This window comes from Phocoena phocoena, chromosome 14 (assembly GCF_963924675.1).
Source record: "Phocoena phocoena chromosome 14, mPhoPho1.1, whole genome shotgun sequence".
In the NCBI taxonomy this organism is placed as follows: Eukaryota; Metazoa; Chordata; class Mammalia; order Artiodactyla; family Phocoenidae; genus Phocoena; species Phocoena phocoena.
Window position 1 is genome coordinate 59,492,479 of NC_089232.1, and position 26,314 is coordinate 59,518,792.

Genomic DNA, 26,314 nt, shown 5'->3' on the forward strand with positions numbered 1-26,314 from the left:
CTGTTCTCTAGTCTTTATAGCTTGCTTGCCAGAGCAAGACTATTGTAGAGGTTTGTATTTATTCATTGTAGTTGTAAATAGAAGGGAAATACAGTTAACTAAGAGTGTATTTTTGTATTATTTAATGGACACTTGATCACTTTCATACTATCTTTGTTCAGTTATGAATTAATTTAGAGTCAGTAGAAAGTTGAGGTGAAAGATTCCTATGTAGAACTTAACTTAAAAACGTTCATCTTTCTTTCTTACTCTTAAACCACAAATTCAGTAATTTTTTTCCCCTTGAACTGAAGTATATTTTAAGCTGGTCAAAGTAGAATACTGAGTTAAAATATTTTCTTACATATTTATTTGAAATGTTGGCATTAGGGGAGAATTATGGATTTCTTTTCATAAAGTAGATGACATTTTATATATAACTTTTAAATATGAGACATAATTTTTATGCCAAGTTGGAGTTATATTTAGAGACATTTCTCTAGGATATTATTTAGCAACATACACACTTAATAATGTTGAGAATAGGGTTAACTCTGTTGGAATGAGAGTATATGATTTTTAAAGCCTAGACTTTCCTTATAATAGTGTGAATCATTTTTCTATTTAATGATTTTTCTTTCTTTGGGGATGTGGAGCCAACTTGCATAACCTATGAATATAATGAGTCTTCTGTATTTTTAGGCTTACATTAAAATTTATCAAGGAGAGGAACTTCCACATCCAAAGTCCATGCTTCAGGTAGTGTGTGTGTTGTACATACATTTATTTACGAAGGAGAAAAAAAAATCTTTGCTTTAGAGATAAATGCTGGAAATGGGGTAGTGTTTCTTTCCATGCAAATACATTTTAGATACTTAAGGCATGGGTCCTGAAGTTTTAATGAGTTTTTGTAACTACAGGTTGCACACCTTGCACACCAGAAATGAGGGTCCTCGGTGCCTTCTCTTCAGTTGCTCAAAAAGTGTAGGAGAATTTCTGCTTCAGAAGATAGCTTCATATGGGCCTTGCCAAACCAAGAGCCTTGCTTCTGCTTTCTGAGTCTTTGACAACGAATGTTGTTTGAAATAAGGCTTATTTTCTCTTGATATTAATGATTCACCCAGTCTGGTTCTAGTGAATATAGATTTTGTTTTTATTTTTTTTAAAAAGGTGTTCTTTAGGGACAATGTTATTTTAACCTAATTCATTTTTTTTTAAATTTGCTACTTTGGGCAGTTTCTCAGTTTTATAGTAGATTAAACTTTTTTTCATAAAACCCATACAATAAGCAGTTTTGTGGATTTAAAAATGTATCTTGTGTGTAATACTGATTATGAGAGAGAGGACCATATGAGTAATTCTTGATTCTTTGCACCTGGGGACTTGACACATTTTAGGGTTGTATATGTTTAATTTTCTATAATTTCCTGGGCATATGTGGTATTTTCTACAAACCCACTTTAACAAACCTAAGCAAAACAAGATTAAGCAGGTAGTCCTATTAGAAGCAATTATTATGTCCTTTATACTGGTGTTTCCTTCAATTAGAAAGGGAAACTGGAAGTTGATAATATTTTCTCTGATTCATTTTCAGACTTGGTCATTGTACATAATTTATTGTCTTAATCAGAATTTATAGTTATCAGGTATTTCACATAAAATTGGCACATTTTATTTTATTTCTTAGGCAACAGCTGAAGCTAATAATCTTGCTGCAGTTGCAGGAGCAAGAGAGATCTATTGCAAAAGTATGGAGCAGGTTTGTAACTAAAATTTAAATTTGACACTAGAGTAAGATAGAAGATTTTTATATTTAAAATAATTGAACCAATTTGTGCTCCTTTTACATTGTCATGTTACATCATTCCCAAATTTCCCTTTATCATCTCTGCTGGAAATAAACTAAGAATATAATTCCCATGGTTAGAGTGCAGGATATGGGTAGTAAGTTATTACATAGACCACACTGAAATCTTTTCTGACACATGATTCAGAGTGCTGTTATTAGTAGCTTCTGATGCAAGCAACATCAGCTTAAGGGCAATAGCAGCTTCTTTGCTAAGCTTGCTAACTCAAACATTAAAGTACCTTTTTTATGTTATCTTTTACCCACTTTCTTGCCAGCAATCTTTTGTACTCTTTTGGTGTATTGCTGGGTCAGGTGAAGTCAGGTACAGATTGCAGTGTAATTCTTTTTGTCTTTATTGGTATATAATTAATACCAATATAATTAATTTTGGAAAGTTTATTTTGCTTGAGTCAGTTAAACATATAAGAAATAAGTAGGTTATGATAATGTGTGAAGTATTATGAACAGATGTAAAACTAAACCATGTAGGTGGTTTGACTTTTTGAGATTAAAAATTATGATCAGGGAATTTCTTTCAAGTGTGAATTATTTCCAGCATGTAATCTGTCCTAATGTCACCCTGCCTGTACAGGTATGTGGTGGGGACAAGCCTTACATTGCACCTTCAGATCTGGAGCGAAGACACCTGGATCTCAAGGAAATGGCGATTAAACAGTTTCGTTCAGTAAAAAAAATGGGTGGAGATGAATTCTGCCGTCGTTATCAGGACCAGCTTGAGGCTGAAATAGAAGAAACCTATGCAAATTTTATAAAGCACAATGATGGCAAAAATATCTTCTATGCTGCTCGTACCCCTGCCACACTATTTGCAGTCATGTTTGCTATGTATATAATCTCAGGACTGACTGGCTTCGTTGGCCTAAACTCTATAGCCGTCTTGTGTAACCTTGTCATGGGGTTAGCACTGACGTCTCTTTGTACTTGGGCATATGTTAAATACTCTGGGGAGTTCAGAGAAATTGGAACAATGATTGATCAGATTGCTGAAACACTATGGGAACAGGTTGGTATCTGTCTTTTGGTTTTTCAGTGACTAATCTTATCCCTGTGACTCCCCACCCCTCCTTCCAGTCCCCCATTCCCCACCCCCAGTATTTGCACACCTACTTTTCCTTTATCTGGAGAATGGTAAAAGGATATTTTCCTTTTTGTTTAGATGCATAATTTGAATATAAAGTATGAACTGTTTCTTCTCCCCTTTAAAGTTGTAATTATAGTGTGCTTTGGTTGGCTTACATCTGTAATATCCTTTGGATAGATTCTTAGTCATAGGCCTGATTATACCAGACAAGTGGGCAGGGCCAGAGTCTTTAAGGATTTTTTTTTTAAGAAAAGAAAATATAATTAGTGCAAGAGTTATGAAGGTCAGGAAAGAAGTTTGGAAGTGTAATTCTTTTGCTTTAGGAAAGCAAAAGAAGTTTCTTACTAATATTGGCAAGAACCAAGGCATGCTTATATTCCAGGAAAAATATTGTGTCTTCATTGCCTTCCATGAAGTTAGTAGTGACTTACTGATGTACTACACGGAACAATCTTATAGGGAATTCTTACATCAAAGAAACTTTGTTTGACCTCTATACTGTGGAAATACTAATGAACAAAGCAAAGCACCACAAACGGAGAACCAGCTTTTCTTAATCATAATCCGTTATCTCAACCAGAATTCAAATCATGATTTTTTACCTCAAACCAGAATTCAAAGTTGGGCCTGACAAGTATCTACTAAGGAAAGCCTTGTTGTATGTATATCAGCCAACTGTTGTCTGGAATTGCCTGTGTTCAGAAAATTTCATTTAAGGATGTTGTCATTAAAATGATCATCGTGAAATACTTGAGCATCATGTCAAGGACCAGAGTGAAAACTGCAGTTATTACCGGTGGACAGTTATAAAAGGTGTTTTCAGATACCATTTCTGGGCTGATGAAGTATTGGGCTTACTTGAAGATCTAAGATATGCAGGTCCATGTTGGTCTGGCTTTAAATTCAAAGACTGAAGTTGATTGGATGTTGACTTTTCTATTAATAATGTCATTATTATTTTATACAGTGACCCACTATATTAATTTGGATTTTATATTTCTTCTTTATAGAAATGCTCTATTTATTCAGATCTGATTTGGAAACTTGTGTCTGGATATTTGTAAAATTTAAATTTTTATATCAAAAATAATCTCATTCTTTATATTCCTTTGATATCTTCTGACCGAAGATGGATTAAAAGCTATCACAACCTCAAAAAAAAAAAGCTATCACAATGTCATTTAAAATATTACCTACTTTAAAAATGTTGGACCATTACTAATTTTGTGCAACATGAATTTCGATAGTTGTACATTGTCTTCTTTTGAAAACCACTCATCTCCCATGCAGCATTGATTTTAGGAGTTTAGAAGTGCCATTATTACAAAACAAGTAAATGGAAGAATCTAAAGTGTGTAAAATTATTTTCAGTATAGTTGAGGTAAGATGATCACTAGTCAGAAGATCTGTGCTGTGTCAACACTTGTCTAAATTTTTTTGCATTTCTCTTTTCTTTTGCTTCAGAGGAGTCCCAGGAAGGTGAGAAACCTACAAAGTCTCAAATTCTTGTAGTCTTAAGTTCTTTAACTTCAAGGCACTCTGAGTCATTCTCCTAACGAATCACTCCATGTTTTAGGTGTTTTCCAAACTGTTTGAAGTTACTAGACGTCGAATGGTTCATCGTGCTCTTTCATCAGCACAGCGACAGAGACTGTCATCCAACAATAACAAGAAGAAAAATTAGACAGTATTTTTAACTTTTTTCTCTATCCGAAGTGTTCACACTTACACATGTAGGACAATAAGCAGGACCGTCTGGGCCGGTCTGCATAAATGCTGTATACATACCAGATTTGATGCTGCATATAGGGTATGGAATTGCACATCCATCTCATAGGAATTGTAAATGGTTTGAATAGGAGGAAAGTAATTTTTGTTGCATTATAAAATGTCTAACTGCATTATTTGTAGCATCATAACTTTTTTTGGGAGAAGCACCTTTTTATTTCCCACATTCCTGGTTATTTTCTTCATTGCTTTGAATTGAATTTTTATATCTATTTTTATATGTAACTCTTTTTTTACCTCATGTTTTTATTTGTTTTGCACATTTCTCATACCACAGGTATTGAAGCCCCTGGGTGATAATTTGATGGAGGAAAACATAAGGCAGTCTGTAACAAACTCTATCAAAGCAGGCCTGACTGACCAGGTGTCTCATCATGCCAGATTAAAGACAGACTGACAGTTCATCTCCTCATGGACTCCACTCTTTCTTTTTTTCATGCTTGCTGTACAATGAGAACTCAAATAAAAATAAACCAAAGTTTACAATCAACTGTAGAAGTAGTTTAGCTAACTGGCTTCACAGATGGCTGCCACAGAGTGTGAAATTGTTTGTTGGTTTTAAGCATTCTGTTCATGGCTCCTAAGGCATGAAGACTGCCTGAGGAGCATTAGTTTTCATGCACACTTGTACCATGTTTAATTCTTTTTTTCCCCCTTTTACATAATCTAATGTTAGTGAAATTTGTCTTATGTAAAGGATATTTCAGGGAAATATTTTAAGAAATCTATTTAGAGTCTCTTTAACACAGTGTCCCATTGAAATTTTAATTTTTAGAAAAGTTTTGAATCACTGTATCAAGAATCAGATTGGAATGACAATGAAGCCTTTATTGAGCCACGACATTAAAAGTATATATTGCTTTACTGCCTTCAATACCAGTATTACATAAATGCATGTATCAGAAACTTCACAGAAATTACATGACAACTCTTGTAGCTAAGAAAGTGATTCTGAGGTGTACATTTGTCTTGCCTTTTTAAATTTATAAACCTGCCCTAAAAGGAGATGCATATCTGGGAAACTGAACTGTCTTTATGCAGTTTAGCCTTCATGTACATAAAATATGCCGTTAATTTATTGGGGGAGAAATTCCATCCAAAAATGTTGCCTACAGCTATGAGTTAAGAGTGTCTATACAGTGTGTAGCTTTTATTTTCTAAAATCACAGGTAGGGCATGTATATGAATTATAAATATATAAATACGATTTTGTATTAAAAGTTTTGTAGTTTATGACAAAATCTGGTTCTGTGGTAGGCTAATGAGTACAGTCCCTGTGAAGGAATGTTTGTGGCTCATGTCAGTGTGTGAATGCATAGACAATTTGAAGTTTTTGATATATTTGTGATATTTATCTTCTTGAGCACTGCAGTCTCACCACCCTCCCCCCACCCCCTCCCCCCAGGGGAATTCAATGGGAATGTTTATCGTGACTTTGTCCTCTGTTGCATTTTAAAGTTCCTTACTGTAATTTATTTTCAGTACATAATTAAAAATTTGTATATATAAAATGGAACTTGTGATTTTTTTTTTTAAGGAATTCTTCAAATATGTATTCCATTACATAAACCTATTTGTTTATACTGAAAAGAGCATGAGTGGGAAACACCCAAGTGAGAGCTGTAAGGTATCGTACCTCATACCTCGAATCTAAGCTTGTAAAAAGTTATTTTTCTGTGTCTGTCTCTGTTAGGGAAAACTTGTTGTGATTAGCCTAGGGGATTTATTAATTTTGTTTCTCTCTTTTTTGTGGTGTACGTAAGGCTAACATTCTGTAATACTTTTGTAGCCTTCTCTATGAACACCTATTAAAGCGTCTAGTTTGGTTTTTAAGTGAAGAGAACTCAGATGTTGAGTTGCATGGCCGAAAGCTCTAAATTTACTTTGGTTGATATATCTGCCTCCTGCTTCAAATCCTGTTTTTATATGGATTGTATTTGTTTCCATCTGTATTAAACTGCTACCAACTCATCTGTTCTTAAACAGAATCCACCTGAAATGTGTCTCTTTTTATTTCTTTTACCACCCTGTTTTATGAATGCCGTAGACTGCTTTTATGAATGGAAAAAATAAAAAGTTTGTTGTATAATAGCAATTCTTCTGTAATTAAAGACAGGTTGGTTATTTATTTATTTATTTTTAAGCAAAAGTGCTGTGAAATCTAAACCATTGGATTTCTTAGTATTTCTTGTTGGAAAGAGTGTTTTCCCCAAAGACACAATTCTACAAAGGATTCTAAGAAAGTACTTTGGTTTCAGCTGGAAGACTGAATATTGCTACACAAGAAGCAATAAAAGGGAATAAAGACAAACTCAAAACTGTTTGCTGAAATAAGTTTTGTGTTAGTATATTTTCTGTGGTATAATTTTTTAGTAATTTATATTATAAGGTAGGTTTTTAAAAAAGAAACCCAATAACAAACAGTCTATCTTCCTAATTAAGACATAAATAATTTACTTTTGTGGAAGGGACAGTCATTTGTGACCCTACTATTGAGTATGCCTTGTATGTCTCTAATGAAGATAGCTCGTCATCCTTGCTTCACTGAACATATTCTACTTGTGAAGCTGAAGAGCAGAATTTAATTTTTGAGGGTTTATATTTTCGGTGAACTTTGAGCAGGACTTCCTTTAGTTATTTTACTCCCACAATTGGGCTAGCTACTAGGGACTTGACCTTGCTGTAGGCGTGAGTGCTGCTGGAGTTAGTTACATTGTTTCATTATTGTGGGATTAAAAAAATTTTTTTTGGTCTTAACTTGGTTAAGAACCTATTAAAATATACCATGAAATTTCAGCAAACACTGACGTTGCTGTTACTGGTCCACTGAGGTCAGACGGCCTTACGGAAAGCTTTCTGATGAGCTGCTTCTCTGCTAGCGCGGGTTGCTTGGGTCTGCCGCACACACTTTTAGGTGTCAGCAGCTCCATTCCTGGCTTGAATTTTCCCGTACTTTGACCATAATTGATCTGTGCACCTAAATGTTTTTCCATTTGTGTCCTGGTTGTGGGGTGATGGTGAGAGCCAGCTTGGAGAGCTGGCAGCTGTTCCAGGCAGCCATCTTAACTTGGCCAGAGTTTACTAATCAAATGACTGTCTTACTTGGATTCAGTGTGGAGCCTCTGTCAGAGAGAATCCTTCCACTTGGCTTTTGGGCAAACAAAGCTACATTAGAGCTTTCCCAAGCAGGACAGAGAAATGCCACCTTCTCTACCTAAGTCTTCTATCAGATCCTAGGAATTTTTCTCTCCAGATTTGCAGTTTGCTGGAATTTAGGCTGAAGAATTGATCTACCCTTGACATACTTGAGTGCGATACAGCTCCTATTATGTTCTCTTTAGGTTTGTGACGTTTTCGATTCTTCAGTGCCAAAGCTAGCAGTTGACTAGGTCAAAAGTGCCTAAAGATTGTAAAAAAGCTTAGGAGAAGAGGGGATCATAGCCTTTGCATAGCTCAGTCAAGCGCTTAAATATACATTAGCACTTTTTGTACAACAGTCGTGTGGTAGGAAACCACTTTATCGAAAAAAGTGTCTCGGGTATCTCAGGCTTGCAAACCAGGATTCTGCAACTCCACACCTCCAAGGGTTTTGAGTCAGTGGAAGGTTTCAGACACAGATGAGTAACATTCCTAACTCAAAGCTCTGTCTTAGCTGCATTCTGAAAAGTACTAAATGTGGAGAAAAAAGATTCTGTTAATACTGAAACAAGGTGAAAATTACCCATAATACTACATTAAAAACACAAGTCACATGAGGCAAGAAGTGAAAATCTTCCGGTCCTTTTGATACACCCCAGAGGTAACCGTATATTTGGTGTGTGTGCTGTGGAAATCTTTCCCTGTGCTTATTGACACGTCACTATACTGCATAAAACATACTCAATTTTTATTTTACACAAAAATAGAATTACCCTGTACGTGATATATTTTTTTCATATAACTGACATTCTAGGCCATTAAGTAAGTCTTTAATGCTCACATGGTTGCTTTGACCCTTCTGAGGGTAAGAGGGGTTTTGAGGAGAGAGCAGTAGACCTTGGATCTCTGCTAACAGTTTCCTTACTTTTTATGACAATTCCTGCCCTCTCAACAGGATTGGTGAGAGAATCAAATATGAAAAGGAGCAGGTAGCATAGAAAATTTGTACTCAGTTTTGCTTGTCTTAAGTCTCCATCTGCTGGCTCTATTTGGCCAATAGTCTGTCTGATAACTACTTCCTGAAGCTTGTCCATAACGATTTTTTTTTTTTTTTTTTTTGGTGGGGCATGGGAGTGATTTGGGCTGTTATTTAAATAAGTTATTTTTAAGCTTTCTGACAAATATGTTTATATGGCAAACACAGTCATTGTGGAGGAAAATGGGTCTATAGCTACTGACAGAGCAAGCAAGAAAGGTCATCTAAAATGGCATAGTTTAGATTTCCCAAACACAAAACGTGAAGACTCCGTAAACACTTATGTAATCTAGAACTGGAAGAATACTTGAATTTCAACTCCAGGAAAAGGAGATGGACCTTGGAGTTAAAACGGAACTTTGTTCCCAGCACCACCACTTCCAAGCTTTGTGAACTTGGTTGGGCAAATACTTAGGTAACAGCTGAGCCTCACCTTCTTCATCTATAAAATGGAGATAATACCTACCTCTCAGGGTTGTGAGGAGGATGAGATGAAAACATATATCAAAATCCTGGTAGACATTCTTCTGAATCCCTTTTATGGGGATGATATTTGTGAAACGTGCATCTATCCTTCCAAACCATACGTACTTAATTTTACACCCTTTGCTTCCTGAAGAGAAAAAACATGATGAATCTTGGAGGGTGGTGGTCATTGTTATTTTGTCTATGGAGAAAAGCAGTATCATTAAGTTCTTTTTTCCTCAACTGGATTAAGCACCTTGGAAAGAAGAAACCATACTTCATGCATCTTTTAATCTTTCATATTATCTAGTATTTTTGTATATGGTAAATGCTCAGTATTTTTTTTTTTTTTTTAATGAAAGCTTCTTTCTTTATGGCTGTGTTGGGTCTTAGTTTCTGTGCAGGGGCTTTCTCTAGTTGTGGTGAGCGAGGGCCGCTGTTCATCGCGGTGCGTGGGCCTCTCACTATCGTGGCCTCTCCCGTTGCGGAACACAAGCTCCAGATGCGCAGGCTCAGTAGTTGTGGCTCACGGTCCCAGTTGCTCCATGGCACGTGGGATCGTCCCTGACCAGGGCTCGAACCCGTGTCCCCTGCGTTGGCAGGCAGATTCCCAACCACTGCACCACAAGGGAAGCCCTCAGAGTATTTTAACATGGGCTGGACTGTTCAACTTCATCCCCTTCACCCACCTTCTGTATTTAAACATATACCGTCCGCTATACATGAGCGAGGTGGTTACGTGGCAGCTATGGGCCCGAAAGTATCAATGTTTTGCATTATTTCCCCTTGGCCTCAAGATGCGAAGGAACATGATCATTAAGTAAAAAGTATCTGGTATAATAACTTTGGGGTAGAGTGAGGTTAGGTTACCCTTAAGGATTTGGATTATCTTTAGAACTTTAGTATACTGATTTGATCTAATGCAGCTTAAGTATCTGCTCTTAAGTCCTTAACAGAATTGGGTTTATAGACCTGTGCAGTAAGGAGATAAGGGTTTTTATATACATTGAGTATCTCTAGAAATGCTAGCACTGCTTAGAACAGAGGAGAGAGCAGTTCTTCCAGGGAGGATTGAAGGTTTTACAGGAGGCAAAACCCCCAAACTAACACATTTAGCATCTAAACGAAATACCGCCAGTGCTGGTGTAATAATAACCTTGGGGTGGGTATTTTAATCTCCGTTTTGATAGAGCAGTCATCTGAGGCTCACAGAGGTTAGCCACTTTTTTTTTTTTTTTTTTTTGGTGAGAAGATAAAGGATCTTTGTTTTTATTTCCACTGCCTCTGAGCAGGCTTATTCCATTTAGAGCATTACTTCTCTCCCCTTCTAGGGCACTGCATCAGAGCATGAGGGACAGAACAAAGAACCAGCCAAGAAGAAAAGGAATGAAATGCCTGAGTTAATGTGAACTTTGGGGCTTCTGCTTTCTTTTTACCCAACAAGCAACAATGCCCCCTTGTCCTACAGCCTGCACCAACGTTGGCATCTTGGTTCTGAACTCAATTGCACCGTCAATTAGAGGCAATCATTCTTGGCAGGTCCTGCTACTGAAAAATGGCTGGCCTTAGGCAAGCCCTCTTGTAAAAAGCACGGCTGAAAGCCTGAGTTTAGGAGCCTGCACCGCCCCGATGAAACTCCACGGGAGCAAATACAGAGCCTCCAGGCAGAGCTACCATCCAGGCTGGCTTCATTTTTCCAGGGAGCCTTTGGTGAGTTCAATTATCTGGTAAATATCCATTGCTTCCCCCTCGGGAATCCCGTATCTGCTTTCCACCCCAGTTGGGTTGGAAGGGGTTTTACAATCCATGGTCACTTCCTTCCTGAGGCACTGGTCAATATCGGCTGTACTGAAGAAGGCGACTGACTGGGGGCAAGTCATTCAGACCCAGCTTGTAGGCAAACATGCACCTGGTCAAGAGGCTGGCGATCTGCAGGGCGAGGGCAGCACAGTAGCAGTCCTCCTCCCGCACCAGGTAGCGAACCTCATCATGGATGCTGATGCAGAAGCACCCATCGATGGCAAACACCTCAAACAGCCACTTCATGGCCACAAGCATGAGGTGTAAGTAGTCCGCAGCGGAGCTTTGCACCGCTCGATTCACACAGCTGGTCATAAACTCCCCCTGGACAGCAGAGGGCTCCAGGGCTCGGCTGCTGCAGCGGCCCAGCACCGGGGTACTGGTGTGTCAGACATCGCAATGCTTTCCAGCTTATTGAACATTTCTGACTCTGTGTCCCCCATCCAGGCTTATTCAGCAACCTCCTCCCACTTCTTCCATTGTGATTTCCTAGAAGCTTCTCTGGATCTTGCGTAGATCCAGCAGGGAAACCAAGCCGTCCTCCATCCTGTCCGCAGGGAGGTCCAACTCCCTCACCAGCCACTCGCCCTCATCTAACAGCCGATACCTGCGGTGGCCCTTGGTGACTGCATACATCTGTCGGGCCTTCTCAGCTGCCTCCTGCCGCGTGAGCCAGTGGTTGAACTGCATTAGGAGGCGCTCAGCAAAGGGCTGCCCCCCCCATAGATGCAGCCATAGTTGAAGACCTTGGTGTGCTCATGGGTGATGCCCACTGTGGCAGCTCTCTTGCTGTGTAGATTGGTGCCCCTGCTCTTCCTGCCCTGCAGTGTCATCCATCCAAAGGCCGTGCAGCCATGCACGCCAGCAAAGTGGGCGTCTCCAAGCACAGCTGCAATCTACAGCGCCTGTGAGCCCACGTCAGCACCCACGAGGGCGTAGCCGGGTGGGGCCTGCACCATGGCCTTCAACTCACTGCCTACTCGGTCAGTTCGGGCGTTGCTGGCAATGAGCCAGGTGGGCTCTACAGCCCACGTGATGGGCTGTAGATGGTGATGGTGCCAGCGGTCACCCCCTGGGGCAGGATGGCCCCATAGCGGCCTTCCTCATCATAGTTTGGGTGCCTGGTCACAGCACGGGTCAGAGCTGACCTGGGCAGCCACACCACCATCTGGGACCTGATACATTTATGGGTATTCCTACAAAAAGAAATCATTTTGTTGATTTCCAAGGCACAGGGCCCACTGGCACCTCCTGGGCCAGCCTGCAGGGTGCCGTCCGCCATCTTGGGCAGGAAGTCTTTGGCAAAGGGGCTGCCAGCATTGCAGCTGTTACCATCCTTGTGAGGCAGCTTGAAGAACCAGCAGCCGGGGATATCCACATCATTGTAGGGTCCGTTGTCATGGTGATAAGCTGGCTGGCTGGCTTTTGGGCCACCAGCAGCAGTCAGAGCTAGGGACTGACCTGGAACTGCCACTCGCAAGTTCTCCATCCTGGCCTCGGCCTCCACTTCTAAGCGGCCCATTTCTCCCACCGTCTGCCACATGGCGCTGCTGTCAGTGAGCAGGAACTCCTCAGCCAGGTCTGCCTCCTGCGGCTCCAGCTGCTGCTTGCCCTGTTCAAGACAGTGCTTCCTGTACAGGGACTCGATGGCTATGTAGGGGCAGGCGCCCCCAGGGTCGGCCACTTTTACCAAAGGGTTCTGGGATTGGAAGCCAGGTCTACCGGCTTTAGAGTCCAAATAGCCAGGAACTGTCCACGCTATTGCACTGCTGTGAAAAATAAACAGTCCTGCACAGGCAGGGGAAGGGAGAGGGAAAGAGGTCAACAGCAAGGAGGACTGCAGCCGTGGGCCAGTTGGGCTCCAGGATGGGAGGCGGTTGTAGGGCAGAGATGGATGGAGTGGTGGGAGAGGAAGTTGTGAGACACCAGTCAGATTGTGAAGTGCCTTACGGACCCTGTAGACAGACTTGGCATGTAGATGTTAAGCATACACGGTGATTCTTAGAAAAATGGAAGTTCAGCAGGTTTTAGTTGTCTAGATAATTTCTCAAAGTGTGGTTTTATGTATTTTTAAATCAGTCACCCGGAGTGCTTGTTTTAAATGCACAGTGTTGCCCCGCCCCACACTGTACGATGAACTCAAATCCGTATGTCTAATAGGCCTCTCAGATCATTCTGATGTACACTGGAGCTGAAGGATTTGAGAAGTGTTTCCTAATGGGTCGTAGGGTGATCAATTTCTGCTGATTTTATACTGACTAGGAAAGTTCTGCAGACAGCTGAAATTATGTTCTTATGTTGTTTACCTAAGAGGGAGGTGGAGCCTGTGTTGGAAAGACAGCTATTAACAGTAGATTAAAAGTATATTCTTCCAGGGCTTCCCTGGTGGCGCAGTGGTTAAGAATCTGCCTGCCAATGCAGGGGACACGGGTTCGAGCCCTGGTCCGGGAAGATCCCACATGCTGTGGAGCAACTAAGCCCATGCACCACAACTATGGAGCCTGCGCTCTAGAGCCCACGAGCCACAACTACTGAAGCCCGCGCACCAAGAGCCTGTGCTCCACAACAAGAGAAGCCACCGCAATGAGAAGTCCATGCACCGCAATGAAGAGTAGCCCCCGCTCACCACAACTAGAGAAAGCCCACACGCAGCAACAAAGACCCAACACAGCCAAAAATAAAATAAATGTTTAAAAAAGTATATTCTTCCATATTAAAGTGAATATTGTCTCTCCCAAATTACAGACCCATTTTTAACTTTAGACATTCTTTTAAAACTGCCGCTCTGGACTTCCCTGGTGGCGCAGTGGTTGAGAATCTGCCTGCCGATGCAGGGGACACAGGTTCGAGCCCTGGTCTGGGAGGATCCCACATGCCGCGGAGCAACTGGGCCCGTGAGCCACAATTACTGAGCCTGCGCGTCTGGAGCCCATGCTCTGCAACAAGAGAGGCCGCGACAGTGAGAGGCCCGCGCACCGTGATGAAGAGTGGCCCCAACTTGTCGCAACTAGAGAAAGCCCTCGCACAGAGACAAAGACCCAACACAGCCATAAATAAATAAATAAAATTAAAAACAAAAAAAAAAACCCTGCCGCTCTGCTTCCCAAGCTTTTGACTGGTTCTCTCTTAAACACTTTCCTCGAGGAACAAAGTAGTTTTAGGCACAGCTGATCATCACAGTTGTCTTATTTCATTTCATTAGGGAAATGTTTAAGAGTAAGATTTTCATAGTGTTCCTTGCTTCATCCACCTTTGAATGCAAAGAAAAGAACTCCAGGGCTAAATCGTAAATGTCTTTATGAATCAGCAGAGATTACACCTCCTATTGAAGTATAATCTTCAAAAGATCAAACTTGACTCTTATACATATATAATGAGTATTAGTCAAATTTGTTCACCTCCTTAATGAGGAAACTGATAAGATGGCAAAGCTGGTTTGAAGCAGAATCGGAGGAACAGGAATTATGCGGTCTACCAGGAAGGGTGTTTTGAAATGAGTGAGCTGAGTGATCTGAGCCCTCCAAAGTGAAGAGCAAAGTCAAGCATGGAGCTCAGCGAGTCTCAAAGTTTCGTTCTCAGTATCCCTCAATACTCTTAAAAACTGAGGATCCCAATGATCTAGCAAAGTCAAGCATGGAGCTCAGCGAGTCTCAAAGTTTCGTTCTCAGTATCCCTCAATACTCTTAAAAACTGAGGATCCCAATGATCTAGCAAAGTCAAGCATGGAGCTCAGCGAGTCTCAAAGTTTCGTTCTCAGTATCCCTCAATACTCTTAAAAACTGAGGATCCCAATGATCTATCAAAGTCAAGCATGGAGCTCAGCGAGTCTCAAAGTTTCGTTCTCAGTATCCCTCAATACTCTTAAAAACTGAGGATCCCAATGATCTATCAACATTAACCTTATTAGAAACTAAAACACAAATGTTTAAGTATTAGTTATAGTGGACCCTTGAACAAGGTGAGGGTTAGGGTTACCCACCCCTTCCCACAGTCAAGAATCCAGGAATAGCTTTACAGTCCACCGTTTGTCTTGGGTTCTACATCTCTGGGTCCAACCAACCATGGATCATGTAGCACAGCAGTTGGTATCTAAGGGAAAATATCCGTTTATAAGTTGACCTGCGCAGTTCAAACCCGTGTGTTCAAGGGTCAACTGTATTTTAAAAATAAAAATGACAAGCCCATTATATGTTAACATTTTTAAAGGAAAAATAACTTCAGATATATTTTGAGAAAAAAGGCATTGTTTTACACTTTTGCAAATAGAACACTTAATTGGCTTATCAGAAGACAGCTGAATCCTTATATCAATTTCTGCATTCATATGTTGCAATATGTTGTTTTTGGTTGAAGTATATGAGGAAAATTTGGCCTCACAGAGTTATGTAGTTGGAAAGGGAGGACCTTACAAAATCCCTAAAGTGTCTTGGGAACCCTCAGCAGTCCTTAGATTACACTTTGAGAACCACTGCCCTGGATTAAGAAATACCCTGGCAGGCACGTTAAACAAAGCACCATTATGACCTTGAAAGGACATGCTATAACTGTCTTTTGGTTATTTCCAAGTTTTGGATGATTTTTCTTAATACTTCAGGGCCTATGTCATGCTCCTGTCACCAGAAACAGACTGGGTCAGACAGACCAAATTCCACTTGTGAACAGTGGGAATTGGGACTATATTGTAAACCCATTTCTTTAAACAATCCCCCTAAATAAAAACATCTTTTTTTCCTTTCATTATAAAATGCAAGAAATTTAGAAGATATAAAAACCAATTATCTTGAATACTTTGAACTTCTTGGAGATAAACACTGATACCTTCTTCCTTTTTTTGTTTTAACTTTTTATTTTATATTGGAGTATCACCAATTAACAACGTTGTGATAGTTTCAGGTGCACAGCAAAGGGACTCAGCCATACATACACATGTATCCATTCACCCCCAAACTCCCCTCCCATCCAGGCTGCCACATAACATTGAGAAGAGTTCCCTGTGCTATACAGTAGGTCCTTGTTGGTTATTCATTTTCTTTTTTTTTGTTTGTTTGTTTGTTTGTTTTTGTACGCAGGCCTCTCACTGTTGTGGCCTCTCCCGTTGCAGAGCACAGGCTCCGGACGCGCAGGCCCAGCGGCCATGGCTCACGGGCCCAGCCGCTCCGCAGCATGTGGGATCTTCCAGGACCGGGGCACGAACTCATGTCCCCTGCATCGGCAGGCGGACTCTCAACCACTGCGCCACCAGGGAAGCCTGGTTATTCATTTTCTAAAAGTTCCCCAGGTGATTCTATTGTGCACTTAGGACTGAGAACCGCTACCTAGTCTAACCCCATTTTCTTTTTCTCTTTTTTTAACATCTTTATTGCAGTATAATTGCTTTACAATGTTGTGTTAGTTTCTGCTGTATAACACAGTGAGTCAGCTATACGTATACATATATCCCCATATCCCCTCCCTCTTGCCTCTCCCTCCCACCCTCCGTATCCCACCCCTCTAGGTGGTCACAAAGCACCAAGCTTATCTCCCTGTGCTATACAGCTGCTACTCTCTCACTTCATCCCAGCTTACTCTTCCCCCTCCCCGTGTCCTCGAGTCCATTCTCTACGTCTGCGTCTTTATTCCTGTCCTGCCCCTACGTTCTTCAGAACTTTCTTTTTTTTTAGATTCCATATATATGTGTTAGCATACGGTATTCGTTTTTCTCTTTCTGACTTACTTCACTCTGTGTGACAGACTCTAGGTCCATCCACCTCACTACAAATAACTCCATTTCTTTTTATGGCTGAGTAATATTCCATTGTATATATGTCCCACATCTTCTTTATCTATTCATCTGTTGATGAACACTTAGGTTGCTTTCATGTCCTGGCTATTGTAAATACTGCTGCAATGAACTTTGGAGTGCATGTGTCTTTTTGAATTAAGCACGGGAGTGGGATTGCTGGGTCACATGGTAGTTCTATTTTTAGTTTTTTAAGGAACCTCCGTACTGTTCCTCATAGAGTTTTTTTACATATAAGACATTTTGTATTATTTCTGGTCTTTACAACAGTGCTTGAAAGTTTTCAAGGATGACAAAGCTGAGGCTGAGAGAGGCAAAGCAAACTGCCTTGGGCACATAGCTACTAACTTTTTTCTATTCTAATCAGACGTCTTAGTTCTAAGATAGAATCCTCTCTAGCTAGTCTACGTGGGAAGGGATTCACAAAGGCTATTAGAAATTTGTGGAATTTCTGGAGAAGCTAGGTTGAGCTTCTTGGAACAACTCTCAGAACCACACCTCAGATTTGACCATGTAACGGAGCCCAGCCAAAACACATGGACTCTGCTGTGGACGCTGGAGACAGTCCCACCACCACTTGACTTCAGAACTGGCTGCCTTTGCTGGCCTGGACCTTCTCTGTTTTCTCAGAAAATTCACTTTCAAAACAAAGTCTTACACATGTATATCTGATTGGTAGACTCTAACACACCTGTTGTGTTAATTTCAAAATTTCAATGTATTTTAAAAAAGTTATTCCAGATGAGGGAGGTAGGATTTATACTTGGAGAATTATCCAAGCGAGAAGAAGCTGTTTGAAAGATTCGGGGTAGGGACAGATGTCCACCGCAGTCACCCTCTGGAGGCCCAACATCAATGTACACCCTGCCTCCATCCTTAAATCTCTAGCCTGCAGAACACAATGCAACAATCCCTTATACAAAATATGCTACTCTTTCCTCAAAAGGGGAAGCCCCAAATTTCAGTTGATTGCATTCAGCTCCATATTCAGAATTTTGATGTTCATTCTTCTAATTTAAACGCACTCTTTTCTTAATGCCCTGTTAGCCATGGATAAATTGTAGAATAAATCCACAGAGGCTATATACACTATATATCTGGGGAAGGGAGAGGGGAAAAATTTAACATATATTCTTATATAACGTAACTCACCTGCAAGGGGAAATATAAGGCTAGAGCTGATATTTACCCACTCCATGTTACCTTTGCCCTCGGCCACAACTTGGTCTGCCTTTACCTGGCGGAGTGACCCTAACCTTTATTCCTGAGCATCTGAGTTCTTGGCGGCCCTCTACTTCTCTAAGGTTGCTCTAGTCCTGCTAACTTGCAGCATGCTGTGGGGAGGTACAAGGAGGACCCCTCAGTTTGTGAACATTGCTCCGTGCTGTCTAAGGAAGCACTCCTATTTTCCCTAACACCCAAGATCAACGGCCTCAGCTGAAATGGTCGACACTCCCCACTGCACCCCATCTTATTTGCTGGTTTAGTGGCGTGGTGCAAGGAACCTGAAATGGCCAAGTGCCAGTCTCAACTGGTAGTAAGATTCCCCTGGTGGAAACATTTCTCTTTCGACATTTTCTATATCACATCCATTGACACTTAATTATCTTCCCTTTAGAACTGTTCTGCATGCACTGATTTTTTTTTTTTTTTTAAACATCTTTATTGGGGTATAATTGCTTTACAATGGTGTGTTAGTTTCTGCTTTATAACAAAGTGAATCAGCTGTACATATACATATGTTCCCATATGTCTTCCCTCTTGCGTCTCCCTCCCTCCCACTCTCCCCATCCCACCCCTCCAGGCTGTCACAAAGCCCCGAGCTAATATCCCTGTGCCTTGCGGCTGCTTCCCCCTAGCTATCTACCTTACTACGTTTGTTAGTGTGTATATGTCCATGACTCTCTCTCGCCCTGTCAAAACTCACCCTTCCCCCTCCCCATATCCTCAAGTCCGTTCTCCAGTAGGTCTGCGTCTTTATTCCTGTCTTACCCCTAGGTTCTTCATGACATTTTTTTTTTTCCCTTAAATTCCATATATATGTGTTAGCATACGGTATTTGTCTTTTTATTTCTGACTTACTTCACTCTGTATGACAGACTCTAGGTCTATCCATCTCATTACAAATAGCTCAATTTCATTTCTTTTTAAGGCTGAGTAATATTCCATTGTGTATATGTGCCACATCTTCTTTATCCATTCATCCAATGATGGGCGCTTAGGTTGTTTCCATCTCCGGGCTATTGTAAATAGAGGTGCAATGAACATTTTGGTACATGACTCTTTTTGAATTTTGGTTTTCTCAGGGTATATGCCCAGTAGTGGGATTGCTGGGTCATATGGTAGTTCTATTTGTAGTTTTTTAAGGAACCTCCATACTGTTCTCCATAGTGGCTGAACCAATTCACATTCCCACCAGCAGTGCAAGAGTGTCCCCTTTTCTCCACACCCTCTCCAGCATTTATTGTTTCTAGATTTTTTGATGATGGCCATTCTGACTGGTGTGAGATGATATCTCATTGTAGTTTTGATTTGCATTTCTCTAATGATTAATGATGTTGAGCATTCTTTCATGTGTTTGTTGGCATTCTGTATATCTTCTTTGGAGAAATTGCACTGATTTTTTGAGTCATCAGAGAAGCCTAACCTTCAGGGTAGGTATGGAGGTATATCAAATGTCTAAATCTTAGCCCTAACGTGACTTCTTTCGTATTCAATAAATCCACCCCCAACTAAGGAAGATGCCTATTATTTTTGTCCTTGCCTTCACTAGTGTTTGAGAGATATACGGATAATGACTAGAGGGCTGGTAGCAGCAGGCGTCTCTGGAGAAAGGGATGAAAGAGATAACACAGCGAATTTTATGATATCTCAACCAGTCCTCCATCTTGGAAATAATCACATGGTCTTTTTTTTTTTTTTTTTTTTTTTTTTTTTGTGGTACGCGGGCCTCTCACTGTTGTGGCCTCTCCCGTTGCAGAGCACAGGCTCCGGACGCGCAGGCTCAGCAGCCATGGCTCACGGGCCTAGCTGCTCCGCGGCACGTGGGATCTTCCTGGACCAGGGCACGAACCTGTGTCACCTGCATCGGCAGGCGGACTCTCAACCACTGCGCCACCAGGGAAGCCCAATAATATGGTCTTTTAACCTTGTGGCTTTTAGATCCTAAAATCTCAAAGACTTATTTCTTGGCAGTAAGCAACATTTAGGAAATCGATCTTTGTTGTTAACTCTGAATATTCCAATTTATTATTTTGTTTAGCCCAGTGGAATTATTAGAGGACGTCAGTCATGCCCAGTTGCCACCAGTTTATTTCAAACACTTACGAACAGAGAATTGCAAAATATCTTTTTTTCCCCTTGGGCCTATACGCGCTTGGTATTATGCTTATGCAAACAGAGTATGTAAGAACAGCTTCCTTTCCTGTATGTGCAGGCATTCGGCACATATTAATGTCATGCCTGCTACATTCCAGCTACGCTCCGTTCTGGAGACACAGTGGTGAAGCCCAGGCACGGTCTTTTTGCCATAGCCTTTCTATTCTTTCTATTCTAGTAAGGGGTGCTAGTACACACCACGTCTGGCTCTGTCTCCTGCTGCTAAATTAGGATGTCCTGTCATTTACCCAGAATACAGCAGGGGGCAGATAAAGTCCATCTTTCAAAATCATTTGCGGCAGCCCAGCATTTTAGATGGCAGCCCATTAGAATTGTCACTTCAGTTTTTGAAGGAAACTAGAATCTGGTTTTGCATTTTGCTCATTGCTTATCCGACTTTCGGTATCTCTGGTATCAAATCTGGGAAAAAGCCAAACTGCAGGTACATTTTCTCTTTCAGAGTAAATATTTTTGGGAAATAGCTGTGAGGGACGCTTGCTAAGTAAAGGAATTCTACTCTGAATGCTTTCAAAAATAAAGACTATTCAGTGGATTTAACATTAATTCAATTTAATATTTTCAATAAATCTGAATTTTTATTTAAGTATTTGCTTAAGTTGAACTGTAGCTGTGTTTTGATTTTTGCTGAGAGGATGGGTAAAAAGACCATCCTCATTAGCTAATCTTATTCCTATTTCAGAAATAGTAGCCACTCCTACATCCTTTTGGAGTGAATTAAGAGGAAATGTTAGAAATGTAGAGAAAGCAGATGCATGCGTGTGCGCACGTGTGTGTGTGTGTGTGTGTGTGTGTGTGTGTGTTTGGCATACTGTTATGGCCACAAGAATGTCATCAGAGGGGCAGAAGAAAGGAGAGGACCGAGGATGTGGGGTGTTGCATTTTGGGCAAAGATGTCGAGAGAATATCCTAATTTTGGACTTTTTAATGGTATGTTAGGTTTGCTGGGTCCTTTAAAGCAATAAGTATTCAACTGAGCTGTGAAGCTAGACATTGGAATTTCCTATGAAAAGGAAAATCTGAGCTAAAGAGAAGAGAGTTACCTGAGCAGATACCTTTAATCAACCAGCACCTTACTGGATCTTTTATGAATCTATGGTTTCCCTGGGCCTCCTCTTCTATTACTTTCTACGGGACAAACACAGGAAAACTACGCCAACTCCCTCTGGCAAAGGCTCCTTAGAGAGCCAGTGGGTGAGTAGAGGTGGGAGGGGAGAGGGCTAAATCAATTTCTAGTGAATCTGAGAGCCAATCAAATCTTATTATTCTGTTGAATTATTTCTCTTCTCCTGTACATAGTAAGTTCTGTGGAACAGGGTCACGTTTATCTTGTTCACCACTGACTTTCCTGTGACCATGACATTTTTCATACACCAGTGCCTTAGGAGCAAAAATAACAGCCCTCCCACTGACCTCATTAAGAAAAGACTAAAGAGATTAAGAAACGTGGATAATCCCAGCCATGAGTTATTTGGAAATTGTGTGTGTGTGTGTGTGTGTGAGATTTCCAATCATCTGTCCCTGTTCACCTATGAATATGATGAAATGCAGAGGTACTGAGTAAGAATAGTTAAGGAGTTCTGAAATGCCTTCGAAGTTGACCTAATATTGTAGATTCCTTGAATTAGAAGGGCCTTACCCTGCCCCACCCATCCAGTTCAGGAATTCTGCAATGTCCCTAAAGGGAAGTCACCTTATTCTGCTGGAACACTCACCAAATCTTGAAGTAGTGATTCCATTACGAGAAAGCTCTTCTTCCTTTTTCTTTTTCTTTCTTTCTTTCTTTCCTTATTTATTTATTTATTTTTTTTGGCAAGGGGTGTTTAAAAAATATAGAAAAGAATGTAATGACTTTCACATGCCCACTGTCTAAGAATAAACAAGTACTAATGTTTTGTCCTTTTGGTCTCAGCTGTCCACTGTTGGGATATAGTCCTCCATGGGTCTCTCACCTTTTAGTGCATTTGCGAGTGAACTACTGGGCCATCTTTTCCAGGGTGTTTGGATGGTGAACGACTGTGGAAGGTAGAGATGGTGGTTCCCTTCAGAATAAAGGGCAGGTTACTTATGACCTTGGAAGACAGAGTGTGTCTCGCAATGGAGCAAATGGCAGGTATGCTTAGTGCCCATTGTGAAATTATCAGGTTCCTTAAACCCAGGGTTCTTCTCTCCTGTAGTCCAACCACTGCATGTGCAGGTGTCATCTGGTCCTCTTCACATTGCCCTTAGGAAATTGGGACCAAAATGCTGATCTGTCACTACTGCTATTGCTGTGAGTAACAAGCTGCCTTTTGTCTCTGATCCAGGAGTTTCGTGCCAGCATCCATGAAACTGTTGTAGGTTACTATTTAAACCATCATAGGCCAGAGAAACAGGTGGAAATAGCTCCCAAGTAATATCAATATTAAAACTTGATGAGGATAGAAAAAGAAAACTAGAAAATTTCATGTATGAATGTAGAAGCTAAGATACTAAACAAAAATTAGTAAGCACAATCCAGTGAAAGTTACAAAAAGAATGAAAGGAAATTAAGCCCATGTTTATAAAGATAGTTTCAAATTTGGAAATTCATCAAAAAAATTTACTGTGTTAGATTGAAAGAGAAAAAACCTGTATTATTATAGCAGTAGAAAGTAAAAGCATTTGATAAAATCTAGCAACAATTACTAATAAAAATTCCATGTAAGTTAGGGATAGAATAAAACTTTTTAGACATGCTGATGACTGTATCAAACTATGAAATAGAGAAGCCATTTTAAAATCTGGAACAAATAGCATTGACCACTTGTATCGTTATTTAGTATTGTTTTGGAAGTTTCAAATAACGCAGTAGGACAGTAAAATATGTAAAATGTCAGAGAAAAACCAGTCACAAAGAGGCGGTATGAGCCAAGGAAAGATTAGGAACTTGAGATGCACAGACGTGGGTCAGAATCTCACTTTGGCTCCATTTTATCTGTGGAACTTTGGGCAAGCTATTTAATTTTTTACAATTCAATTTTCTCTTCAGTGAAATAGGCATCATAATAATTTTTGGAGATCCTGCACGGATTAAATTCCCTGCTGTCTTGCTTTTTTTTAAAATATTTATTTACTGGGACTTCCCTGGTGGTCGGTCCAGTGGGTAAGACTCTGCACTCCCAATGCAGGGGGCCTGGGTTCGATCCCTGTTTGGGGAACTAGATCCCACATGCATGCTGCATCTAAGAGTCCGCATGCCGCAACTAAACATGTCTCAGCGAAGATCCCGAGTGCCTAAATATTTATTTATTTAGGCTGTGCCAGTCTTAGTTGCGGCACTCAGGATCTAGGCCCCTGACCAGGGATCGAACCCAGACCCCCTGCATTGGGAGTGCGGATTCTTACCCACTGGACCACCAGGGAAGTCCTCCTGCGGTATTGTTAAGGGGCCCAGCTCAGTGCCTGACACATGTTCGGTGTTCCACAAATGTCCATTCCTTCTGACACTTTCAACCTCTGAGAATTTGAAAAAGAATAAGGATTTGGATGTCTGCGAAGCCTGTCACGATAGCAACCTCTGTGATTAAGAATAAAACCAGGGCTCCCCTGGTGGCGCAGTGGTTGAGAGTCCGCCTGCCGATGCAGGGGACACGGGTTCGTGCCCCGGTCTGGGAAGATCCCACATGCCGCGGAGCGGCTGGGCCCGTGAGCCATGGCCGCTGAGCCTGCGCGTCCGGAGCCTGTGCTCCGCAACGGGAGAGGCCGCGACGGTGAGAGGCCCGTGTACCGAAAAAAAAAAAAAAAAAAAGAATAAAACCAGTATAGAGATGCCTAATTCTTTTTGTTCAAGCTTCTTCCAGAAACCTGAGAACTTTCAACAGTGGCAACCCAAATTGATGATTCTGCCTCTTACAGAAGAAAATCAATAAACATTAGCTCCTCTGAAGCAGACAAATTACAGGAACAACAAGTTCCACAGTGTTTCATAATCTTATGACAAACACCATCCGAGTTCCTGGACGAGGAATCTTTTCTTACCAGGATCCCACTGGCCAGTCCCAAAGTGGGCTTTGTCTCCCTCTCTTGGTTTTGTCACTTTGCTCATATGATTTGTTTGCCCTTTTGCCTATTGTGAGCTTGGCCATCTCCTGGTTTGGTAAGTTCCCAGCACTTTAGAGGCAGCCCATGTCCATGGAGAGTCCTGGGAGGCCTCCTGATCTGGCCACTAACTATTGGGCCTCGGCTCTAGCGATAACAATGAAGGTTTATTTCTCTGGAACATCTTTAAAGCCTATGGCTCAGTCTTCTCTGCTCATCTGAGAGAAGTATCTTTGAGTCAGCTTAGGGAGACACCACTCCCACTGTCAACTCTGGGATTTAGGGTCTGTCCTGGGCCACAAAAGAGCCCTCAGACCTACCCCTGCCTCAGGCAAGTCCTCATGTATGAGCTGGGCCCCATGTTCCAATCTGAGTATGTTGTCCTCAGGCAGTTCTATTAGGAGTAGGGGTGCAGGGAATGTGAGGTTGGGGCACTGGTGGAGAAAGTTGGGCTGCTCTGGACATGTAGAGAAAGGTATAACTTGGGCTTGAGAGCAAAGGAAACAAGTCATGAAACTGACTCTGTGGCTCGATCATCTTTATTTATTTGTTTGTTTGTTTATGTATTTGGCTGCGCTGGGTCTTAGTTGCAGCATGCAAGATCTTTTTTAGTTGTGGCATGTGGAATCTTTAGCTGTGGCATGAGGGCTCTTAGTTGTGGCATGCAGGATCTAGGTCCCTGGCCAGGGATCGAACCTGGGCCCCCTGCATTGGGAGCACAGAGTCTTAACCACTGGACTACCAGGGAAGTTCCTGGATCATATTTATACATCACAGAAATGTCACTGGACTTGATAGCTGAGATAGCTCAGGCTCAGAGGGGTTAGGTGATTTGCCCAACGCTGCACAGCACTGGAATCAAGACTGGATCCAGATCCTCTGACTCCTGGTCCAGTGCTCACTCCTTTCACTCAAGGTCCTGCTCCCCCCAGGTTTGCTTTGGTGATGCAGCAGGTAGGACTCAGCACATTAGTGGAGCGCTTGGAGACTTGGTTTGGTCACCACCTCAACACCTGGTGTGGTCACACTCTTCAGATCCTAAAGCCTTTCAAGGCTGGGGTGATGGGGTGGGACAGGAAAGGGGAGGAGGAGAAGCAGGAGGGATTGGGGGACCTGTCGGGGCAGGAAAGGCTGGGGCTCAGAACTCTAGATGATGTGCCAGAGGATGTCTGACTCACAGACAGCAGGGTGGGGTGTAGAGGATAACCAGACAGACCCTCACTGTGCCTCCAGCAGGCCCATAGTTTAGGGAAGGTACAAAAGATGTGGAAGATCCTCTCTCTGCTAGCAGGACCTCTTCTGAGGTGGAATTGGTAGTGCTGGAAATTCCTGCCCAGGGTAGGCCCAGCTGCGTAGACCCTACTGCATGGCCGTGTCCAGTAGGTAACAGGGCCATCCCTGGGCAGTGACATGAATTTGACCTTGGGGAAGGGAACCCAGGGCAGCATCCTTTCCCTTCATATATCTACTTCCCTTTTGACTGGCTTCCCTCTTTTTTTTTTTCGGTACGCGGGCCTCTCACTGTTGTGGCCTCTCCCGTTGCGGAGCACAGGCTCCGGACGCGCAGGCTCAGCGGCCATGGCTCACGGGCCCAGCCGCTCCGTGGCATGTGGGATCTTCCCGGACCGGGGCACGAACCCGTGTCCCCTGCATCGGCAGGCGGACTCTCAACCACTGCGCCACCAGGGAAGCCCTGGCTTCCCTCTTGACCCACACCCCTGCTTTTTGCTGCCAAATGAGTGGTGAGGGCTGTGACGATAGTCACAGAGGATCACAGGCAGTTTTCAGGGTGTGCATTCACACCCTTTTCCTGTCATTAGGAAACATGCAGTTTCCTTGAGATTCGACTCACCACGTTTCTTGCTCTTGCCTTCTTTCTCTTGAAGCATGGGGCCATCTGGGTTCATTTCTGCTGTAGTAGAA

The 26,314-nt window shown here is 41.8% G+C and overlaps 1 protein-coding gene, 1 non-coding gene and 1 pseudogene across 4 annotated transcripts in view; 1 reads left to right on the top strand and 2 right to left on the bottom strand.

The window, feature by feature from the left end:
• Positions 1-6,229, top strand: part of ATL2 (atlastin GTPase 2) — a 62,953-nt gene extending 56,724 nt beyond the window's left edge. Inside the window, exons 10-14 of one of the 3 annotated variants that reach the window (XM_065890662.1) lie at positions 682-738; positions 1,667-1,738; positions 2,421-2,852; positions 4,395-4,409; positions 4,507-4,614. In XM_065890662.1, the coding sequence (XP_065746734.1) occupies positions 682-738; positions 1,667-1,738; positions 2,421-2,852; positions 4,395-4,409; positions 4,507-4,614 (684 nt within the window). Of the gene's footprint in view, positions 1-681; positions 739-1,666; positions 1,739-2,420; positions 2,853-4,394; positions 4,410-4,506; positions 4,615-4,995 lie in introns of those variants that run through there. The other 2 variants (XM_065890663.1, XM_065890664.1) reach the window with 2 other exon arrangements.
• A 4,736-nt stretch (positions 6,230-10,965) lies between these two features.
• LOC136133593 (DNA polymerase subunit gamma-1 pseudogene) lies at positions 10,966-26,298 on the bottom strand (annotated as a pseudogene).
• On the bottom strand, positions 25,067-25,139 carry TRNAG-CCC (transfer RNA glycine (anticodon CCC)). The gene has a single exon. It is a non-coding gene; the product is annotated as a tRNA-Gly (tRNA).
• Positions 26,299-26,314: the final 16 nt, after the last annotated feature.